Consider the following 20,770-nt stretch of genomic DNA (forward strand, 5'->3'; position numbering starts at 1 on the left):
GCAAGACTTGATTTAAATCTTTTTTTTTTTTACATAAAGACTCATTATTGCTGGTATAATCTTAATATTTACAACCAGATGAAGGTTTCATTTTTGGAATAATAAATTTTCAGAGTAGTTTTTACAGTTATATAAAAATTGCTGATTTGGTTATACTATTAGAAATACATTGACAAATAATTATGAAATTATTGTGAGGTTTAATAAGTTAACTGTTTATATTTGGACAACTTTTCTGCTGTACTTTACTGGAAGGAGAAAAATAATCATTTCCTTAATAACAATTTAAACAATTTATTTACATAAACAATAACATTATAGCATATGTATCCATGTTTGTTAACTGATGAGTTTTAGAACACATGAAAAACTTAAAACAAACCCTTATTTCCTGATGAATAGCCTTTGGACTATAATGTAACTTAAATAGAAAACTATATTTAGAAAGATTTTTCCTCCAAAAGCATTTTATTTTAAAAATCCAATGTAAATTTTAAAAAATCCTTTTTTAATTTATTCATTCTTAAATCATTGATTTTTATCCACCCTGTGGATGTATGTTAATAAGGGACAGGAAGCATTCAACATGCATTTGTCAGAAGAAAACAAAAAGAATATGTTTCCACAATGGCCTCTGTTGGGCCTCTGTGCCTTTATGATGAATGCTTCATCCAATGAAGAACCTGTTCTCCAAAAATTTCAGCACAATAGAAAGCTGTTTTGTTTCTGAAAGGCACTCAAGGTCATATGTGAAGTAGGTAGTTAGGAAACTCTGGAGAAACCTTCTCCACAATGGCGGAGAACTTCCATTATTCTTGGATGTTGGCCATGTTGGATGAAGCAGATGGGGGACCACAGCTCAAGGGCCTAGATCTAGGCTGTATTAGGAAGCTGCCTTATGCAACCACTGATCCGTCCACCTCAATATTGTCTATATCAATGATAGTTGTTGTCCTGCAGACGTTGGTCTCTTGACTCCCAGCATGGCCAACAGCTAGGGATTATGGCAGCTGGAGTTCAACCACATCTGGAAGAAAACACATTGGCTACCTCCAGTCTATCCTGACTGACAGAAATGATTCCCTGCCCTGCCTGGAAACGCCATGGTTCAACTTGGGACCTTATTCAGGCAAACCATGTGATCCACTTCAGAGATACGACCCGTCCCACTAGCAAATCAGTTGTAAACAGTTGCCTCTAAATTTCCATTTTGCTCAAGCACAATCTGCAGTAGGTGGGGGAAACGGATACTGTATTTCACATTCCACCGGATCAAATCGAGATCTAAGATCCAGGAACCACGTTGCCCCTGCAACCGTTCGGCGGGGACAACGGAAGAGTTATGCACTGTGCCAATAGTCTGAAATAAAGGGAGGAGAGAAAATGTCCAAACAAGGGGACGCCAGAGATCCAGAACACTCTGAAGGTTTCACTCAGAGCCACGATCCCAAATCCGTCCTCCTGTTCACCCACCTCGGCTTCTCACCCTTACGCTGTTGGGTTCAAGCAACTGTAGATCATTGCCCTGCAGAGCTAAGCCTATCTGTTCCCAGCCACAGCCGTCTGACGCAAGGAAAGTAGGTTAGCTGGAACTATCGGAGACGACATCAAATCCCATTATGTACTTCTCGGATGAGGCTCTTATGCAATGGAGTCGGGCCACAGTCAAAGTGGTTATGATCCCTGTCCCTCCCACCCACCCCCAGCCAAGCAGGACGTCCAGTCCTTCTGTGCCCAGCTGCCATTAAAACAAGCAAGCCAGCTAACCCCACCTCCTTTCTTGCGTGCGTGCGTGCCTAGTGGCACGTCTGCACAGCAGGGAGACGCCATGATGGCCCGGCAGTCGGCATGCCCGCCTGCCTGCCTGCCCAGCCCCCTTCGTGCCATATGGGGACCCCCTCCCCTTTGGCACCTCATCATCCATGTGAGCCATAATTGGAAATAATTGGAGCATGAATTCCAGCAGAGCAGGGATAAACAAGCCAGCTGCGCAGGCGCCCGAGGCACTTCTTCACCTAGCTATTCCCGTGCAGCTATTCCCCTTCACTTCTGTACCACAAACATAGGAAACAAGTCACTGTCCAAGATTTTAAGGATTCGGACATTCCAGTCTTCTGGGTCTACCTTTACATAATATGCTCCCCTTTGAAAACACATCAGGCAGCCTCCTGTTCTATGCCGTAACATTCAAGCAAGCAGCTTTGGCCTACCTTGCAGGGGTGCGGTGAAGATTACTAAGGGCAAGGCATGTGAAGAGCCGTTGCTAGTGGGATTTCCAAAACTGAAGTCTTTAGGGGCATGTTACTAATATGCTTCCCTTTGCGCCCCTTCCTTTTTTTTGGCCCTCCATCGGAAAGGCTGGCCTACACAGTGTAGCTACTGCATCAAGAGCACCCTGTTGCCAAAGGGTGGTTCATTACACTTATCAGGTAGCTTCCATTATTTACTCTAAGCATTGGTACACCCCCCAGCTTTCAGACATGTCTGCTCCCGACAATTTCGCTATAACAAGTCGCTCCCTTTCTGCTGTGGTCGGTGCACAGGGGAGATGAACAAGATCATGACTCAGTCTGAAGGAGGATGGGGAAATGTTCTGGCATCTCCGGGTAGCAGTGCTAGAAACTCAGATACGCAAGTTAGGCACCAAGTGGCACCTTAAACCTGGGTTACTGTCGCCACAATGGAACAACCAGATGCTAATTCCCTTCCTTGCTGGAGGAATGTTAATCATATTACTCATTTCCTTTCTGTACCTTTTTATATTTTAAAGGACAAATCTCAAAGTGGTTTACAACACATTAAAACATTAAACAAAACAATCCAGAATAAAACTAGTTCAAGCTTCGAGGAAAATATTTCAGGTCCTTCTCTAAGTGACAGTTTTGCTTTCCCCAGTCGACAACCTGGCACCCAGAGATTTTCATGTGGTCACATTTGGACCCATGGGAATTGCAAAATGCACCTGGCGAATTTCGAACACTGTCCAAGCCTGAAAGGGCATGTTTAAGCGATTAAGGAATAACATTGTTTGTTTATTTAAAGCACTTCATCAAGGCTTTTAAGCAGGTGAAATCCTTGCAGCCACGGTGGAAAATGGTTTCCAATGGGTCCACAGAGCTCAGATCAACAAGTTCAAGTCTTGCCTCCAGGCTAAATCCTCCACACATTCTCTCTCTCTCTCTCCCCCCCCCCATTACATCACACCAAATAATCTATATAGTACACAGCACAAGATAGAACACTTTCAATAGGCTTAGGACCGGCCAGCTGAAAGAAAAATCTGCACCCCCAAACCCAGAGTCAGTGTGCTGGAAGGAAAATGACTCCCTCACCCCACATAAAGCAGAATTAGAATTCTTAAGCATCAAGCAAAACATAGCCACTAGGTCTCCCCAAAAGGAAATCAATTTCTGTTTCAGCATTATTTTAGTTTATTTACAAAACTTCCTTCCCTCCCTTCACTGTCAAATGATCTCAGGGCTGACATTTTCTATATATATATAAAAAAAATCAATAAGCACCAAAACAGAAATATTGTCCTCCTGTCTCTCATTGTAACGGTCCTCAAATACCTTGGAGAGAAAATACCTCTCAATACTTCAGAAGGAAGATGGGCTAAATGATCAGGATTCATTTTATCTTTATTGAGCTTTCGGATTAAGGCCTTTATTTAGGCCTTAATCCAGGAGCTTAATAGTGATAAATGAAACAATGGGCAGCTACCGTGAGGTAAACTTCAGAATGGGATGCGGGCAGAAGGCATCCTTGATCCCTTTCGCAGCCAGACGGTCAACCCAAATAAGACACAAAGGCCCCAAGGAAAAGGAGGAAACAGGCAGCTGGGAACAGAATTGTTTGGATGCTGGTTTAAGTATTGGTGGATATTCCAGATCCTACATAGGTATGAGCGTATTGGCTGATCTCATGAACACTGTCCCCAATGATGTTTTAGAAAAATTAGTAACAGTGCAGTGTAGTCGGAGATGGATATAGATATATAGATACAGATACAAATATATAGATAGAATGCCAAGGCAGTTGACGCACACAGAAAAAGAGCAATTTGATGCATGCCATCAAATTAGCAGAGAAGGATGGTGCATTAGAGTAAATGAGGGCCTGCCCCACCCACCTGAGTTTGTTCTCGGGCTCAGCCAGCCTCTACCTGACTGCCTTCTTTCTTGCAACCAATCAGGGAGTGGTGGCATTAGCTCTGGCGCCCCTACTGTTGGTCTCCCTGCCTCCCACCCTACCAGTCCCCATTGGCACCAGCTCCACCTTCCCCTGTCTTCTGCTCTACCTGTCCCCAAAGGACACCAGCCAGCACCAATTGAAAGAAAGAAGCCAGCTATTAAAACCTAACAATGATGCTAAACTACTGGAGGTGTAAGGGGCCTTGGTCACACCAAAGAACTGCCCCCCTCTTGGCTGATATACTGCAATACCTAGCAAACAATGCAGCACATTCAGACAAATTACTGTACCCAAGACTTCGACTAGTGAGTTTCCTGGTCTTATTTGCAAGGCTGTTCTACCTTATCCTGCCCAGGGACCATCACACAATTGGTAGCACACCTGCTTTTTGCAGAGTGTTCCTATGAATCATCGAGTGGACATTCCCACCCCCAAGTTCATTAAAAACACTTGAAAAAAACCAATATGGAGGCATGTTCAACTGTTAGATCATAACCCAGCCATGGCATTGCGTATGGGAACGAGCCATTGCATTTCAGACCTCAAAGGCGGTGCTCCCCCATCACCTGAAATCCTTTCAACCACAAGTTAATTTATTTTCCTGCAGGTGCAGGTAATCTAATGGTGAATCATCAAGAGAGCCATATGTGAATTCAACTCTATTGAACTCCCAGAGTCCCATTGCACACATGGCAATTTTGTATATGAACACAGCAACAAAAAAAAGAGTATATATTCAACAACAAGAGGAATCTGCAGTCTGTCCCCAGTTCTCTTGGCAAGTGATCCTGCATAATACATTTTCCTCCCAAAGCCAGCTCTTATTCCTATACAAGCATGTATGAAAGAACATAATGAGGCCCAGAGATTGTGCAGATCCTCAGATGCCTCATTTATTTTTCAACAGAAAATGGAGCGCCTCCCTTTTCGAAGTCTGTTGTCCTTGATTGCCCTGCAACGTTCTTCTACAGGAAATGTTGATTAAAACTCTTATTTACAAAACTTCTCCCTCTATAGATCAGGGAACCCTCTGCTCATCTCAAGCATTTCATTGTTTTTCACACAAGGGAGCCCACCCAGCCCCTCAAAATCACCATGCTTAATTACATTTAAACAAGGTTCTAACAGGAACTCTTCTTTGTCATTTTAATAGAGAGGCAACTCTGAGGGGAAGAAAACATCAGCACTCCCCAAAAGAGGCTTGAGATCAGCTATTCTCCTCCTCCCTCACGCCAAAAAACACTTCCTGAGCTCCTTAAACTATCAGGCCTTGCCTCATTCCTCCCTATGAGCTGCCAGTAAACAGTAATGAATTGCCACACACCCATATAATTTTTGTTTAACTGTCTGCATGGGATCTTAAACTCCAAATATCATGAAGTTTCACTTCCAGCTTCACTTTGGTGGGTGGAGAAGGGAAAGAAGTGGGAATTAAGATGGAAAAATCTGCAAAGGTCATTTGATCTAATTCACCTGTTGAAAGGCAGGGCAGACCATCTACCTACAATGGTGATCCCAGACTCTAGATTTCTCTCTACCCACTTCTGAAAGAGGTGTCAGTGTAGCGGTTAGAGCAGGGATCCCCAAACTAAGGCCCGGGAGCCAGATGCGGCCCAATCTCCTTCTAAATCTGGCCCGTGGATGGTCCAGGAATCAGCATGTTTTTGCATAAGTAGAATGTGTTCTTTTATTTAAAATGCATCTCTGGGTTATTTGTGGGGCCTGCCTGGTGTTTTTACATGAGAAGAATGTGGTCCTTTTATTTAAAATGGATCTCTGGGTTATTTGTGGGGCATATGAATTCATTCATATATATTTTCAAAATATAGTCCGGCCCTACCCCCCACAAGGTCTGAGGGACAGTGGACCGGCCCCCTGCTGAAAAAGTTTGCTGACCCCTGGGTTAGAGTGTCCAACCAGTACCTGGTTTACCAGAGTTTGAATCCTGACTCAGCCGCTTGGGTGACCTTGGGCCAGGCCCAATCTCCCTCACAGGATTGTTGCAAGGCTAAAAACGGAGAGGGGGGGAAGAGCCACATGCACCACATTGCACTCCTTGCAGAAAAAGCGGGATAAAAGTGCAATGCTAAGTAAAACAAACAAGACTCAGAGGAGTAAAGAGAGACTCGGGACGTCTGGGTTCTTTTCTCAGCCTGAAGAGGCAAGCTCCAACAAAGTGGTTTAAAAAACCATCGAGCTGGCAGCCAGTTTTGTCCCTTAAAACTGGCTGTGCTCCTGGGGCCTTCAAGAGCATCCCCTGAAAAGCAGAAACAAAACCAGGGAGGCTATTTTCAGCCATGACAACTAAGAAAGCACCCACCTGCAAGTGTGTGTCAGGGTGGGGTTGGGAATGCCAGCCCTACAGAAAGCGGAAGAGAACAGTCACACTTCCTTGATAAGCTTCTGGAGGAAAAGAGGGTTACAGGCAGTAACTGCCAGCTTCTCCCAGACACACACCTGCCCAGCATCTATCGCAGTCAGGTATAGCAGCGTCCAGACACTGCAGCCTCTCTCGGTGGCTGGGATATGTTGGCCTGCTATTTACATGTATATCACTGTTTTTAGTTTTCCTTTTGTTTTGGTTTCATTTCACTTTTAATTTTTGCATTGCATTATATTGTAGGTCGCTTTACATTTTGTAAAGGGAGAAAAAAAAAAGTGATGCATAAGTCCAGTAAGTAAAATAACAACAGGCAAGCCTTCCAACAACTCTGTTCCATCTCAGCACACAGGTGGATAAAGATTTTTTAAACACACACACACACACACACCAGAAACTCATCCTCTATCCAAACCATATAGCATCTGGGTCCAGGGACAATGCTTTGCAATCTCCCCACCAACAAACAAGTCAGGTCGTCTGCTCACAAACCTCTTCAGAAGCTCAAAGGAGACTGAAGGTCAGAGACGGCAACATCAGTCTACGAGCCCAAGCCTCGCACCCGCGCTGCCCTTTCTTCCCAACCCTACCTCCCATTTACCACCACCCCCCCTGTCTTCTTACCCTCCTCCAGCTCCTGGGATATTAAGTCCGCGTTATCAGCCAGCTCCGTGTTCCCGTTGACTTCGTCGTAAGAGGCAGGGCTGGTCCAGAATTCCATCCCCTGCGAGACCAGCAATTCCCCGACCTCCGTGGGCAACATGAATCTAACAGGAGGACACGCGCCTCTTCCCTTGCTCCCAGCAAGAGCCCAAATAGGTGTGCAAAAGCAAGCAAAGGGGGTGCAAACGCGTGTATAAGCGGAGCAAATGCAACCCGCGCTCCCCTCCTGCGCTGTTTTGCAATGCAACCTCTGCTTGCCCCTACCCACCCCTATTTATAGAGTCTGCTATCCACCTGCTTGGGAAGAGTCCATTGTGGCCCCAAGAAATAGGGGGGGTCTACAGGAGGGAGGGAGAGGGGCGGAAATAGACCATTAGCACAGCTCAGAGCATCTCGTCAAAAGAGCTGCGCAAAGCAGAGAGGGCGCAGCTTGCTAGCTGAGAACCGAAGGCTTGGGTAGTAGAGTTGCAAATGGAAATTGGGGAATGGGAGGGGGAGGGGGAGAAGCAGCTAGCCTCCCCCTGTTGTTATGCAGCAGAATGGTCTATCCCACTCCCAGCTCCATCCTTATGCAGTATTTTTTTCTGAATGGGAGGGTGTGGGCTGGTGTGGTTTCAGCTATTTCACCACAGACACATACTCAGACTCTCTCTCTCTCTCCCCCCCCCCATATTTAATTGTCTTACTGTTACATCTCAGCAAAGGATGCTGGAAAGTGTGCAGCAAGGACTTATGTAAGCATGTTTACACACATAAGGTATTGGCAGGCTGCCTTTACTTGAAATTGTCACGGACTAGAGATCTGGTAGTAGTTCCAGGCTCTGAGCCCTTCCTGCGCTTGTATGTGGAGGAATCTCTTAATGGAATACTGATCAGCAGCATCACCTGCATGTAGTCGGGGCTGTTGTTAAAGGCAAAGGAGCTGGAGAAAACAAAACAGAAAAAAGCTGGTGATCCTAACTTTGGTGTGTATGCATGGTGTGGTATTTAACATGTATTTCAGTTTCTATATTCAGGTATTGTGCAGAACAACAGCACAGCATGCGGGGCAGAGCCTCTTGAGAAGGATTTCAATCTGCATTAGAGGGACTAGGGTAGTTTCTGAAAAGAGAGCAATCGGATTTCCATAGGCACTTTGTGGGGAGCGAAATAACCTGCGATGTATTTTAGGGACAGTTACAGGAGACTGACTCTGATCCCGGTGGGATCAGGTTAAGCATTTGAGAAGTGGGGTCGCTAGGAAGAGCCTGTTCATGTCAAGCTGGTGTGCTTGTTGCTGCAACACTGCAGCGCACTGTGCAAACCCTGGGCAGACTCTCACTTTTTTCCCCACCTTTGGGGAAGTGCTAGTACTGCTGCTATCACTTTATATGGTTCTGTTGGCTCAATACCAGTACCCTATGCCCAGGTCACCTACATATTGCATAGCGTGGGGTTTTGGCAGCTGCAGAGCTTCCACCAGGCGTGGTGTTTCAGGTAGCGTGTAAAGTTTTCGAGGGAGTCCTGAATAATTTATGTAGGGGCTTAAATAATGGAAGACATTTTTGCTGGAAGGAGGAGGAAGGGAGCTCTTGCCAAGGATTGTGAAGAATGAGAGGGCAGCAGGAAAGACGGCAACATCACCAAGGTTTGCATTTTAGAGAAGAGGCAGCTCACCTGTGGCTCTCCATGTGTCTGGTGGACTACGACTCCCATAACCCCTGACCGTTGGGCTCTGCTAGTTAAGGCAGATGTGAGCTGGAGTCCCATAACATGTGGATCCAGGGCCATGGGTTAGCCACCCTCTGTTTTAGAGGGAGTTTTAGGTTTTGAGAGGATCGAAAATCCACATTCACGCAGTGAAGAATGAGTTGAGAAGCCATTCTCTTTAGGGGTAGGCCGGGGAAATCTGTGGCCTTCTTCTGAAATGCAAACCATGGCTAGCACTTGTCAGTTTGCATTTCTTAGTGCAAAAAGTATTGATCTGATGTGTAGAGATCTTTCCTATTCTAACAGGGTTCTAGAAGCTTCTCTGCGTGAAAGGAACAAGCAGAAGGTTCATGATGTTTGGGTTATTCCTTCAGAGAAGCTGAGTGCAGCTGGCTTAAACTGGTTCTCTTATCTCTTCTGTCAAGGTCATGCTGACTATAAAAATAGGCCAGAAGGAGACTGGGTTTCACCTTCTCTTTCTATCTCTTTTCCTTCTGGTGTGGTGTTCTGTATACTGTATAGTGTTAAAGTTTAGTCTTATTATAAGTTATTGTAAGTTTAAGTTAAGTCTGCTGCAACTGGATTTCTTATGGACAGTGCCAATCCTGAATGCATTGGATTTGTGACCACTATGCTCATTTGCCTTCAGTAGCAATAAAGCTCTGCTGGATGAAAAACAATTGCCTCTGGTCTTTTTTTTTTTGCCGGGGGGCAGAATCCTGCAATGTGTTGAAGTTTTTTCTCTGCTAACTATACATTGGAGTTCTACTCTGGATCAATATTGAGTGGAATTCCGTGACAGAACTCTCATTGCCATCAACATGGCTGTCCTCTAGTAAAAGCTGACTGGCAGTAAAGACGCAATTAGGGAAGGCTGGCTTAAGGTGCGTTAGCGGGGTGAGGTGGAAAATCCAAAATGGCACCCTGCTCCTCACCACATCCTCCTGGAAAGCTTCCCTCCGTGAGCCCCTCTTGAAGCGATCTGAAGCTGCACAAGGACACAACTGGAACCTTGACGTGGCTCCCGTTCATCTCAAGAGGACTTTGTATGGGAGAACCTTCCGGAGGTTGGGCCCTGAAAGGTGGCAGACTCCTCGGTCTCCCATCCCGCCACCCTTAACAGCATCCAAAATCACCACAAGGCTCCTTTGTTTTATTAATTTGTAAATCACCTTACACATGTCTCCAGACGATTCACTTAAAAACAGCAACTACAAAGAGCTTTAAAAAACAATGTTAAAAAAAACATACAACAGCAACTAAAGGTAAGCTTCAAAACAATACAGCGTATACATCTAAGGCAGAGACCTCTTCAACTTGTCAAAACAAAAACATCTTTGACTGTTTCCGTAAAGCACAAGTAATAAGCACCTGTTGTACCTCAACAGAGGTGCTATTCCACAAAATGTGGGCAGCCACTCTGAAAGCTCTGCTCTTAGTTCCTGGGGAGCAGGGTTAGTGATATTTCAGCGATTTCGTGGAGAAACTCTCCTGTAGAATAGTTACCTAATGGGTATGTAAAGGTTAAGGTAACTTAAAGTACCTGCCTGGAGAACCTGAGGATTATCATTATCATTTATTATTTATTTATTTATTTATTTATTTATTTATTTATTAAATTTGCATACCGCCCTTCATCTGTAGATCTCAGGGTGGTTAACAACATAAAATTACAATATAAAGGTAAAGGTAAAGGGACCCCTGACCATTAGGTCCAGTCGTGACCGACTCTGGGGTTGCGCGCTCATCTCGCGTTATTGGCCGAGGGAGCCGGCGTACAGCTTCCAGGTCATGTGGCCAGCATGACAAAGCTGCTTCTGGCAAACCAGAGCAGCACACGGAAATGCCGTTTACCTTCCCGCTGTAGCGGTACCTATTTATCTACTTGCATTTTGACGTGCTTTCGAACTGCTAGGTGGGCAGGAGCTGGGACCAAGCAACAGGAGCTCACCCCGTCGCGGGGATTCGAACCCCCAACCTTCTGATCGGCAAGCCCTAGGCTCTGTGGTTTAACCCACAGCGCCACCCTAAATTGCAATATAGAAAACGCAAAATGCATAATAAAAATAGGAGCAGAATGCCAATAAAGTTATTGGATTGGATAGGAACAGAAACAAAGCAAAGATCCCCCTCTATTCTCCTTCAACACATTTAAAAGGGTATTGGAAGTCCTGGTTGAAGAGGAATGTATTCATTTGGCACCTAAAAGTGTACAATGAAGGTGCCAAATAAACTTCCCTGGGGATTGAACCTGTGACCTTCTGCATGCCAAGCATATGCTCTGCTGCTGAGCTACAACCCTTCCCAGCATTGGACAGAAGGGAAGCAGAAGGCCCTGTGTGGCTGAGACAGCTATAGATAGAAGCAAATAAGGATAGTGGCACACAGGAGGCAGGTAATCCCCCTCCATAATTAGCTATCCTGTTTTGGTTACCCTGCAAGCTGCTTAGCTACCCGGGGGATCTTTGCAGAGGAAGATTAGTTGGAGAACTCAGTTGGGGAGGGGTGTCACAATGCAAGCCATGCTTTTCGAGCACACGATCCTATACATGCACAGCTTCAAATACGCCCACCCACCCAGAGAGAAAGAACACACAGCATATAATGCAAAGAGAGAGGAACAAGGTAATTTTGGCCTAGGGTAGCAATAAAGCTTCGGCTGAAGAGCAGAATGTGAGGCAGCCGGTGGCAATCCTGGTGACTGCGGCAACTGGAGAAAGGAGCAGATCTTGTATTATGGTGCTGGACCATACCTGTAAGTGGAGGGCTGCTCACATAACACGTTTTCTCCGCCCGCCACAAGTTTATGCCCAAGGAACGAGTCCCCCAAACTGCTCGTGTGGATGCGGAAAGTGCTGCGTGAACAGCCCCCTAAATGGTAAGAAGGCAACTACTGATTCTAGACAATGGATCCTACATGGGAAGCAGCTAATGCCAATTCAAGCCGTTCCTCCTCTTCTTCCTCCCGCCATAGCTGCCAAGTCTCCCGTTTTTTGCGGGAAACCCCCGTTTTTAAAGCCATTTCCCGCTGTTATCCCAAATGGCGAAATATCCTGTAATTCCCCCAGATTTTCAAAGCAGCAGATTTTGGGTGCCGCTCTGCCCATGTCTGGGCACCAGAAATCGGGCAGAGCGGCACCGGAAGTCGCTTCTACACATGTCCAGACATGCGTAAAAGCGGCTTCCGGTGCCGCGCAACTGCTGATCCCGGATTTTTCAATCCGGGAGTTGACGGGCATGCCTCCTGCTCCTTCTTTATTAAATTTGTATAGCGCCCTGTACCCACAGGTCTCAGGGCAGTTCACAATATAAAATGCAAGAGCTAGCAGTCTGTGCCTCAGCTGTACTACTTCAGACTGCTGGTAGGACGTCATGTCATAGCAAAAGCAAAAAAAGTATCCTCCAAACAAACCCTCTAATACAAAAATAGTCCTTACACACAGTAATTCAGCAGAGTGTTCTAGCCTTTTTCCCTGACACACTATTTTATTGTTTGCAGGGGTGTGTGTGTGTCTGAATCTAGATATATGAAGAAGAAAAACCCGCTGTGAAAATGCTTTTTAAAAAAAAGTTTTAAAATTTATATTGAATTTGCCATTAGCTCACCATCGACCATCTAGTGTCACATTTGTATAATGCACTTTAAACACTTAGAACATTCTATTTGCAGCTGAGTCCCGTGTGTATCCATGCCTGGGTTGTGCCACTTCAGTCTGCTGACATGATTGAATGAGATTCCTTGCATGACGGGGGGTGGACTAGATGACCCTTGGGGGTCCTTTCCAGCTCTACAATTTTATGATTCTATGATTCATGTGAGCACAGTGGCACAGTCCAGGTGCACATTGCTATACCCAGCCTACTGTTATATGCTTATCTGGGATTCCGTTTATAGGAAGGCGGGCCACCTTTCTTGAATGGGGAGAGTGCTTAGGCAGCTGGGAAAGGGGGGACTGCTTGTTCATTGTCCTTCAGAGTGTGCCCCCCCCCATTTAATGCAATTTCCTAGTCCCTTGTGGAATCAGGATGGACAGAGCAGCAGCAGGAGGGTGGTGGTGGTGTGTGTATTTAATAGCTGATAGTAAGAAGATGCCGCAGCTCAGACTCAGAAATAGCAGGGATGTTCTAGAGGAGTCCGGAAATCTCTCCAGCCAACCTTGTTAAGACAAGATTAGCTCTCGGTGACCTTGCCCAGAGGGTAAGTAGGGTGGATACTGATTTAGGGCCACCAGCAGAGCTGTCCAGCTGGCCTTCATTTGAGCTGATGGGGGCACTTATTCCACTTCAGAACAAGTTTCCCAGGCAAGGACATAAGAACAGCTCCTTCTGGACCAGGCTAAAGGCCCATCTTATCCCAGAGTTTTCTTCTCAGAATCGCCAACCAGAGGCAAGCCAAAGGAATCACGGGAATTAACCTGGCATACGCCAGAAGCAGCTTTGTCATGCTGGCCACATGACCCGGAAGCTGTCTGCGGACAAAAGCTGGCTCCCTCGGCCTATAGAGCGAGATGAGCGCCGCAACCCCAGAGTCGGACACGACTGGACCTGATGGTCAGGGACCTTTTTTATGTTAGTGATATCCATTCATTTGTTGGGCTTCCTTGTTTTCACCTTTCCTCCCGTGGAAACTCAGAGCCGCCCACAAAGTTATCCCACCCACTCCTAAGCAGCCACCACAACAAAACTGTAAAGCATTAGTTAAAAACCTATAGCAGAATCCACTGCATAAAAACATAAGCACAATAACTACCAGTAGCAGTCAGACCTGGGTAGACTCGCATTCCTCAAACTATGTGCCAGAGGCTTGAATAAACTGCAATGCTTTTAATTGACATTTAAAAACCATCAGAGAGAGGGAAGAAGCAGACTTCCCCAGGGAGGGAGTTCCACGTATAGGGGCCACCACAGAAAAGGCCCTGGCATGTGCCACCGCCTTACGGATCGCTCCCACTGGTGGAACCACAAGCAGTGCCTCTCCTGCAGATCTCAAAGCAGGGGCTGGCAAGTAGAGGGAGAAACCTCTCAGTTGTTTATAGCTGGGATGTCACCTGCTGTACAAAGCTAAGAGCCACAGCTATTGCAGTGCTCGTTTTTTCATCTGGCCATGCCCAGTTTTGTCTCTGGTCCCACCAACCTTTACCATTTGGCCTCCAAAAGATTGTCCATGAGGGTATGTGGCCCTTAGGCTGAGAAGGGGTTCCCCATCACCCTGTTCAAGCTGCACACCTGCTCCTTCAGGAGAAGTGCAGCTCTATCCACAAAAGGCTCCTGAACCCGGGAGCCACTGGGATTCAATCTCAAGGCCCTCATTACTGCCTTGAGACACTGGTCCCGCATCTGAATGCCCCTTCCTAACTCAGGTGGAATTGAGAGATAGTGTTGGGTATCATCTTCGTACTGCTAACACTCAACTCCACATAGATGGATGACAGCTGCCTGCACACACAGAGATGTTGAAAAGCCCTGGAAACAAGCTGGAAGCCTGTGGAAAATATGTGGAAGCCAGCAGATCGGATCCAGGATGATGCCATGGGTCAATAGCACCCAAAGCCACAGAGGGATCAAGGAGAATCAACAAGGTCACAGTAAAGGTAATCAACCAGGGTGAGCAAGGCCATTTCAGTGCCAAACCCAGACTGAAAAGTGTCTAGGGCTTACGGAGAGATTTGATTCAGTTCACATTTAAAGGCCAACCAACCAAATCCACATTTTACCAAAAGAATATGCAAACCAAAACGCAGCCATGTTTGAAATGCACATTTGTCCAAATTTTGAGCCGAGTGGGGATTTGAAGTCTGGCCTACCCAGATCCTAGTCTAGGGGTCAGCAAACTTTTCAGCAGGGGGCCGGTCCACTATTCCACAGAGCTTCTGGGGGGCCGGACTATATTTTGAAAAAAACAATGAAAGAATTCCTATGCCCCACAAATAACCCAGAGATGCATTTTAAATAAAATCACACATTCTACTCATGTAAAAACACACTGATTCCCGGACAGTCCGCGGGCTGGATTTAGAAGGCAAATGGGCCGGATCTGACCCCTGGGCCTTAGTTTGCCTACCCATGTCCTAGTCCAGGCATAGGCAACCTTGGCTCTCCAGATGTTTTGGAACTACAACTCCCACGATCCCTAGCTAACACAGCCAGTGGTCAGGAATCATGGGAGTTGTAGTTCCAAAACATCTGGAGAGTCAAGGTTGCCTATGCCTGGACTAGTCCAACCCTCTGACCACTGCACCACACAGGCTCTCAAGAGTTGTCTGTACACACGGGGAGGTGTGTTTTCAGACTAGTGTACAACCGTGTTCTCTATTCCTATCCCCTCAATGCACCCATACACAGACCTTCCTATCTATACCATGTCTGTATTTTGCAGAGGTGGCCAAGATACCATCCTGCTTCCTCTTTTGCCTACTGGATTCCTAGACAAGTTAAACATGGCGAGGGAGAGTGGCACATCCCTGCAGCGCCAGTAGGTCTGCCCTACCAGGAAGTGACTTGAGAAAGCACTCTCTGCATACACATGGAGGCAGCGAGCACTTGAGGAGGGCATTCTCAGCACCAGGCAAATTATAGCCATTCTAGCAGAATGAGCTTTAGGTTGACAAATCACGTGGGACAGGGTTGACATGGAGAGGGTGACATCATATGTACAGTACCCTGAAAAGTCACCTGCATCAGGGACTGTGTTCACATTATCCCGCGGTGTGCGTACGCCCCCTAGAGTCCCGGTTCCCCTGGAGGTCACTTACAGAAATACTCCAGGGTCTCCTCAGTCTGCTGCGGAGTGAGGCTGCTAGCAGCGTCGAGAGCGATGAGCGGCGTGTGAATCCAATCGCCGTGGTCGTACCCAAACACGGTGTCTGCCCGGAGTTGGTACAGGGGCAGCTGCTCTCCCAGGAGGCTGATGATTTCAACCTCAGGGACATTGGTGCAACTGCAGAGCTCTGTGGGGAAGAGTAGAGAAATATTACGGCTTCGGCCAAAAAAGGATTTGCGAAGGAGAGAAAAGGGGTCTTTGGTCTTTAATTTAATTCAAGCTGTACGTGCTGCATTCGTGCAAACTGATGCAAAGCAGATACTGGGTTTATATCCCCTTGTTTATATTTTGTGACAAATTCCTTCAGAATTTTCTTGGGAGGAAGTGAAGTGATTGGAACAATGGGTCCTGCTTTGGAATATAGGCTGTCAGGAACTTGACCTGCGATGTTCATCACCTTGGAAGCCAAGCTGGAAATGTTACATGTTTCTGCCGGTAAAAACATGGCTTTGGCGTTCTCTGCCTGCGGAAACAAGGGATGGAGGGGAGAGGATAAGGGGACTTGCTAAACCCCCCCCCTTCTACACAACAATTAAGGGGTGTGCAGGAACCCTGCCCTTCCCCACCCAACCTGGCTATCCAACCTGGGAGAGTCCTTGCTGCAGGAATGGGGCACCCGTGGCTCTGCAGAACATACAGAATCATCTAGCTCAGTGTGGCAATGTGGTTAGCGCGTCAGATTAGGGTGACCAGGGTTCAGATCCCCACTCAGCCGTGAAATCCCCTGGGTGGCCTTGGGCCAGTCATAGGCGTTCATCCTAACCTACCTCGCAGGGTTGTTGTGTGAGGATAAAATGGGAAAGGAGAGAGATACTACCTTGAGCTCCTTGAAAGAAAGGTGAGATATAAATGTAATGCATACATACATTCCATAAAAATATGGAAGTCTTTTCTTTCTTTTTAAAAAAAGAACTTTTGGGGGTGAGTGGCTTCCTTTGCAATGTGTGAGTTGACTCACTTGCTTGAGATCTGGAATAATTAGCATGGTATAGGAAATTTTCTGCAATGCAATAAATCCACAATACTAATTCCGACCCACTTTCTGTAATTGCTAAACCTGGAGCGTGAGGGTGTGCAGAAGGGCCACACGCGTCCCCTTTTTCGAGAGTCTCTAGTCTAGCAATTGCAAAGACAGCTCTGATTTTTCTTTGCCTCTTCAACCAGCAATAAATCGCTGCTTTCTCTACTACTGAAAGAGAACTGCTGCCTCCTTGTGGGCAGATGTGGATAGAAAACGCAGCGAGAAAGAAATTGGAGGTTTTCAGAGGGAGAGAACCGGAGGCAGGTAACAACTATTCCAGAGGGGACGGAAGTTGGTTTGAATGAGGAGTTGCTGCTCCTGTGTGTGAAAACTCATCCAACCTTGTTTTCAGCCAAGCAGCTGCTGCAAGGTTTTGTAACTGTTCTGAAAAGCTGCAAAACTGGTTTAGCAAGAGGCAGCAGTAAGAGCGGGCTGCCTTGTGCAACAGCCACCGCAGATGCCAGCTGGTGCCTTCCATCTGGTTGGCATCACGCAGTTGAAGGCTGCTGATCACGCTCTCAAACCCCATCCAGCTCCCTTAAAGGATATTATCTGCCTCCAAGCCATAGCTGCCAAGTTATCCCTTTTTTTAAGGGATTTTCCCTTATGCTGAATAGGCTTCCTCGCGAGAAAAGGGAAAACTTGGCAGCTATGCTCCAAGCTCCTCAGCTCATGAGAGAAAGTTGATTAACAGTGGCCTCCATTTTCCATCTTTCTTCAAGGAGTATGGGATTCTTCAAGGAATGTTTTACACCCAGGATGTAAAACACAGCAGGATTGCCTTGCAGAGTTATGTCTCCATGATACCACTTTGAACAGCCATGGCTTCCCCCAAAGCATCCTGGGAAGTGTAGCTTGTTATGAGTACTGAGAGGCTGTGAGAAGATCCCTATTCCCCTCAGAGCTACAATTCTCAGTGTTTCTTGAAAAGAGGGGTTGACTGTGAAACCACTCTGAGAATTGTAACTCTGTGAGGGGAATAGGCATCTCCCCTCAAAAAAAGCCCTCTCAGCCCTCTTAACAAACCACAGCTCCCGGAATGCTTTGGGGGAAGCCAAGGTATCATAGCGCTTTAAATATATGGTGCTTTGCCCTTACTCCGCGTCAGTTTTCGGAAAGCAGAGCTATGTTCTAACGCTTGGCAGAAGGATCACAAGAGCCTGTGGCTATACCACAGAGGCCTGCCAAACAGGGGTGCCATTGGGGGGAGGCGGGGGGGCTGAACCCCCCAAAAAAAATTCAAGGAGGGGGTCAAGCTCCCTCAATATTCTGCAGCTGTGGTGGGCCCTGCTGGGCCTTCCCAAGGCTGCGGCAGGCCCACGAAAAGTTGGGCAGAACCAGGCACACATGTGCTGCCAAATGTCATTGGATTTTAACCAATGTTCAACCCTAGCCTGCATGAGCAACCTTCAAGGCTCATTTGCTTATTTAATAATATTTATACACTGCTTGATTGAAAAAAAAAAACCAACAACAACCCAAAACAAAACCTCAAATTGGTTTGCAAAAAGAGAAAACAATAAAATCAATATTAAAAACTGCAACAACACTTTAAAACATACAAGAGTTAAAATAGCAAGGCAGATTATAAATTGACTCAGCTTTCTAAGCGTTTAGGTAGGCTTGTTTAAATAAGAATCCTTCCAACCGCCGCTAAGAAGAGCACATTGAAGATGCCTGCTTGATATCCATAGGCAGGGAGTGCCAAAGTGTCGGTGCTGTTATGTATTCAGTGGGCTGAGCTTGAGGAATCTGAGCCCCTGTGTTCTGATTCGATACATGATATCCAATCACAGAACATTTCAGGATTTGGGCCTCTGCCATTGGCCCTTAAACTCTTGAGCCATGATTCGCAGCTTGGAAGTTTAGACAGCCAATCGCGTTGGGAGTTGGAGTGGCCCAGGCCTTCAGAAATGTATATAAGCAGTTGCTTTGCCCCTCTTGTCCAGTTCAATAAAGGTTCTTGCTGTTATGACTGTGTCTTGCCTCATGGGTACCCACCTACACTTCAGGTGCTGCCATGCCAAATGACCGAGTTCTTACCAATGCGGCACAGGTATTATGCGGCACCAGTGGCAGTGCCAATTCCACTGATGGAAGCGGTCGCGTGGGCACACGTGATGGTAAGGCGATCTCATAGGTCAAACTGGTCCCAAGCATGAGAGCCGCAGTAGTCCATCAACATCTGGAGGGCCACATGTGCCTCCCTGTGCTACACAGAGACCTTAGAAATCCACATGGAAGGAAGGTCCACAGTTGTCCCGTATCCTGTGAGCCTCATTTTAACAGGCGGCAGCCGGTGGAGAATGATTCATTGGGGAAAGCAGGGCAGCTCAAACTGAAAGACAGACTCAGCACAGCCCATTGTGCTTGCCAGCACTAGTCCCAATGGCAAACAGACATCCTTTTTTTCCATATCGGCTCCACCCAGGCACGATGGTTCGATTTCATTTTAATCAGAAGTTGCCAACTTAGGCGTGATTGGAGCCAAACCAGCTATGTTTGCAGGGAGTGGCACAGCCTGATCTCCTGGAGAGCTGCAGGTCTGTACTTGTGAAGACTGTTCTCAGGATCTGGGTTCCCTTTCCTACAGGGAATTGTTCAGAGCTTCTTTAAGGTAGCAAAGATTGAGAACTGCCACAGCTGCTGGAACCAGAGTTTTCTGGCGAATCCCCTGTCCACAGGCAGGATTGTCTCTCTTTGCCACCTTTCTCTTCACCCTAGCAAGGTTCCTGTATCTCTAACACAGGCATCCCCAAACTTCGGCCCTCCAGGTGTTTTGGACTACAATTCCCATCTTCCCTGACCATTGGTCCTGCTAGCTAGGGATCATGGGAGTTGTAGGCCTAAACAGTTTGGGGATGCCTGCTCTAACAGTTACACAACGGGTAGAAATTCAACAGGCTTCCCATCGCTGCAATTTTGTGCAGGGGAAATGTTGCAACCACTAAATTCTGCCTCCCTTACAAACAGTCCTAAGCCATGTTCCTACACAACTCTAAAGTCCATTTTAAAGCTGGGATGGCTCAGTCAGTAGAGCACAAGACCCTTAATTTCAGGGTTGTGGGTTCAAGCCCCATGCTGGGCAAAAGATTGCTGCATCGCAGGACTAGATGACGCTCAAGGTCCCTTCCAATTCTACAATTCTATGAAATCGGTGTGACTTATAAGAGCTGGAGTTCTTGCTTGCTGCAGTTCTTGTTTCGCCGTCCTGGTTGCATTACATCTACAGCTGCAAACTTTTAAGCCAGCCACTTCTGCGTCATGATCTGCAAACTGCAGAAGGCGGTGACGCACTCTCCGTGCTGTAAAACAGGGTTGAGGAAGTTGCAAGTTCAACCTACTGGTTTTGTTGAACGCCAATCAACCCTAACTGGCATGACCGCCGGTCGCCATTGGACAAAAGTCCAGCAGCACCCAGAGTGCCTCCAGTTCTCCATCCTTGCTGTCAATAAAGCTACTGTAAAATGCATAGCAGCAGCCTGGGATGGTATTTTTTCCTAAGTCAGTTGCCATCATATTTACAAGTGGATAGAAATTGCCGTGTGTGTGTGTGTGTGTGTGTGTCTCCAGTAGGCATCGAGTTAAGATTCCAGGTTTTCTGGGTTGGAGCATGGGCCAAATAGGATAAGGACCCCAACTTTGGGACTGTCCCTGCTGTTGGCAGAAAGGTTATGTTTCCATAAAGCATCATTTCATTTCCTTAACTGAAGATAGTGCAAAGCCCTTCCATTCCCTAAAGAGCACTTGTGTAATAGTGGAGAGTTTAAGTGGGCAAGCTGTGAACCAGGAAGTCCCTGGCTCAAATTGCACCCCAAGCATAAACTTTGGGCAAGTTGCTGTTATCTCAGCCTTAGTCCTGAACTTGCAATGCAAAGATAATAATATGGACCTTCCTCTTTATGCTGTTGTAATGTGTGAGATAATATTTCTGGCTGCGGTGGTACCGTCAGAGGAGATGTCCTGAGCCCCACTGAGAAGAATGAGCAGGATGCCCCCCCCC

The 20,770-nt window shown here is 46.6% G+C and overlaps 1 protein-coding gene across 3 annotated transcripts in view; it reads right to left on the reverse strand.

The window, feature by feature from the left end:
- Positions 1 to 20,770, reverse strand: part of LOC118094828 (trafficking kinesin-binding protein 1) — a 59,422-nt gene that overhangs the window by 27,215 nt on the left and 11,437 nt on the right. For 2 of the 3 annotated variants that reach the window (XR_004693781.3, XM_035135527.3), the window contains exon 1: positions 7,199 to 7,507. Coding sequence is in view for 1 of the 3 variants with exons in the window: in XM_035135527.3 (XP_034991418.2) it covers positions 7,199 to 7,337 (139 nt within the window). In the remaining 2 variants the exon portion in view is untranslated. Of the gene's footprint in view, positions 1 to 7,198; positions 7,508 to 15,678; positions 15,874 to 20,770 lie in introns of those variants that run through there. The other variant, XM_088655672.1, reaches the window with a different exon arrangement.

Source organism: Zootoca vivipara, chromosome 12 (genome assembly GCF_965207765.1).
Source record: "Zootoca vivipara chromosome 12, rZooViv2.hap1.1, whole genome shotgun sequence".
Lineage (NCBI taxonomy): Eukaryota > Metazoa > Chordata > Lepidosauria > Squamata > Lacertidae > Zootoca > Zootoca vivipara.